This window comes from Mus pahari, chromosome 3 (assembly GCF_900095145.1).
Source record: "Mus pahari chromosome 3, PAHARI_EIJ_v1.1, whole genome shotgun sequence".
Classification (NCBI taxonomy): Eukaryota; Metazoa; Chordata; class Mammalia; order Rodentia; family Muridae; genus Mus; species Mus pahari.
In genome coordinates this window covers 139,684,972-139,686,405 of record NC_034592.1, presented here as the reverse complement: position 1 = coordinate 139,686,405, position 1,434 = coordinate 139,684,972, and the positions used below count along the sequence as shown (strand labels likewise).

Here is a 1,434-nt window from a genome sequence, read left to right as displayed (position 1 = left end):
GGCCATCACTGGGAAGAGAGGCCCCTTGGTCTTGCAAACTTTATATGACCTAGCACCACGGAACGCCTGGGCCAAGTAGTGGGAGTGGGTGGGTAGGGGAGCAGGGGTGGGAGGGTATAGGGAACTTTCGGGATAGCATTTGAAATGTAAATAAAGAAAATAATAATAAAAAATTTAAAAAAATAAAAAATAGAAAAATAAAGTGTGAGATAAAAGCTATCTCTCAGTGGCAGAATTATGAATGGTTTATGCTTCCTGATTTTTCTATAATGTAGTACTCATATATCAGAGAGAATAACATTAAATATGGAGAAGACCACTGCTCAGGGCCACAGGGCTGGGTGAGCAGAGCATGCCTGAGAGGTCGCGGACAGCCAGAGGCCCTGGGTACCATTACAATGAGCAGATCAGTGGTGGAGAGATGGAAGAGAAAGAGAAGCAGATACACAATGAAAAGAAGCAAAGCTGGAGACTCAATGGTAGTCTGGTGCCCTGCACACAGCTTCACGTCCCAGACTTACCCCACAAGTGAAAAGGCCGTCTTCTGCAGGACAGTAGCTCTGGTAGCCACGGACTTAGCATGCTCCAGCTTCACTGCAGCTTNAGCCAGAGGCTGAGACAAAACATTGCTGACTTGCAACTGGAAAGTCAAAACAAAACAGAACACAAATGAATAGAACAAAGGCCACTGGAGTGGAAGTTTGGTCTCTGGGGCACTTTATCTACAGGAAGCCAGTTCTGAACANNNAGNACCTTTCTTCTGGAATGTGCNCTGGTGTTGGCCTGCTGCCTACCAAAGAGCAAATATGAGGACAGAATAGATGACAAGATGCTTGCTACAGCTAGGGATGAGCCTACAGATGACCCTGCCCAACCATCAGAGGAGGACACTAGAGAACAGAGAGTGCATGAGAGTGTGGCTGGCCCCAATCCTTTATGTTCACAGTATGGGACCTTGTACGTTCCAGGCAAGAACTCTACCACCAAGCTACATCCCAAGACTCTAAGTTGCCCAGGTTGGTCCTGAAACATCACTCCACGGCGTAAGCAAGCTTTGACCTTGGGATTGCAGGCCGTCTTACTAGCTTCATCACTGCGGTTCCTCTTTACCTAACAGGAAGTGCCATGCTCTGGAGCATGCNTACTCCTTCCTAAGCCGACAAGAGCTGAGATGACACTGTGCACCACTCTGCTCAGCCTACTGTTCCTTGTGCTTGAACCCTTGTCCCGTCAGCTCTACTATAGAATCCTAAAACAACCCCACTGCCCCAAAAGGAGGGAGGATCTGGGATTAATTTATTTACTGGGTTTCTGCCTGTATGCCTACCTATGTGCGTGTGTGGGCGTGTGTATGCATGTGCACATACCTACGCATATGTATTTGGAGGCCTTAGAAGGACACTGGTCCTCCTGTATTGTTCTCCGTATTATTCC

The 1,434-nt window shown here is 47.5% G+C and overlaps 1 protein-coding gene across 1 annotated transcript in view; it reads right to left on the bottom strand.

The window, feature by feature from the left end:
• The window catches only part of Rpn2 (ribophorin II), a 44,426-nt gene that overhangs the window by 31,720 nt on the left and 11,272 nt on the right, over positions 1 to 1,434 (bottom strand). Inside the window, exon 6 of the mRNA XM_029535755.1 lies at positions 522 to 688. Within this exon, the coding sequence (XP_029391615.1) occupies positions 522 to 688 (167 nt within the window). The remainder of the gene's footprint in view (positions 1 to 521; positions 689 to 1,434) is intronic.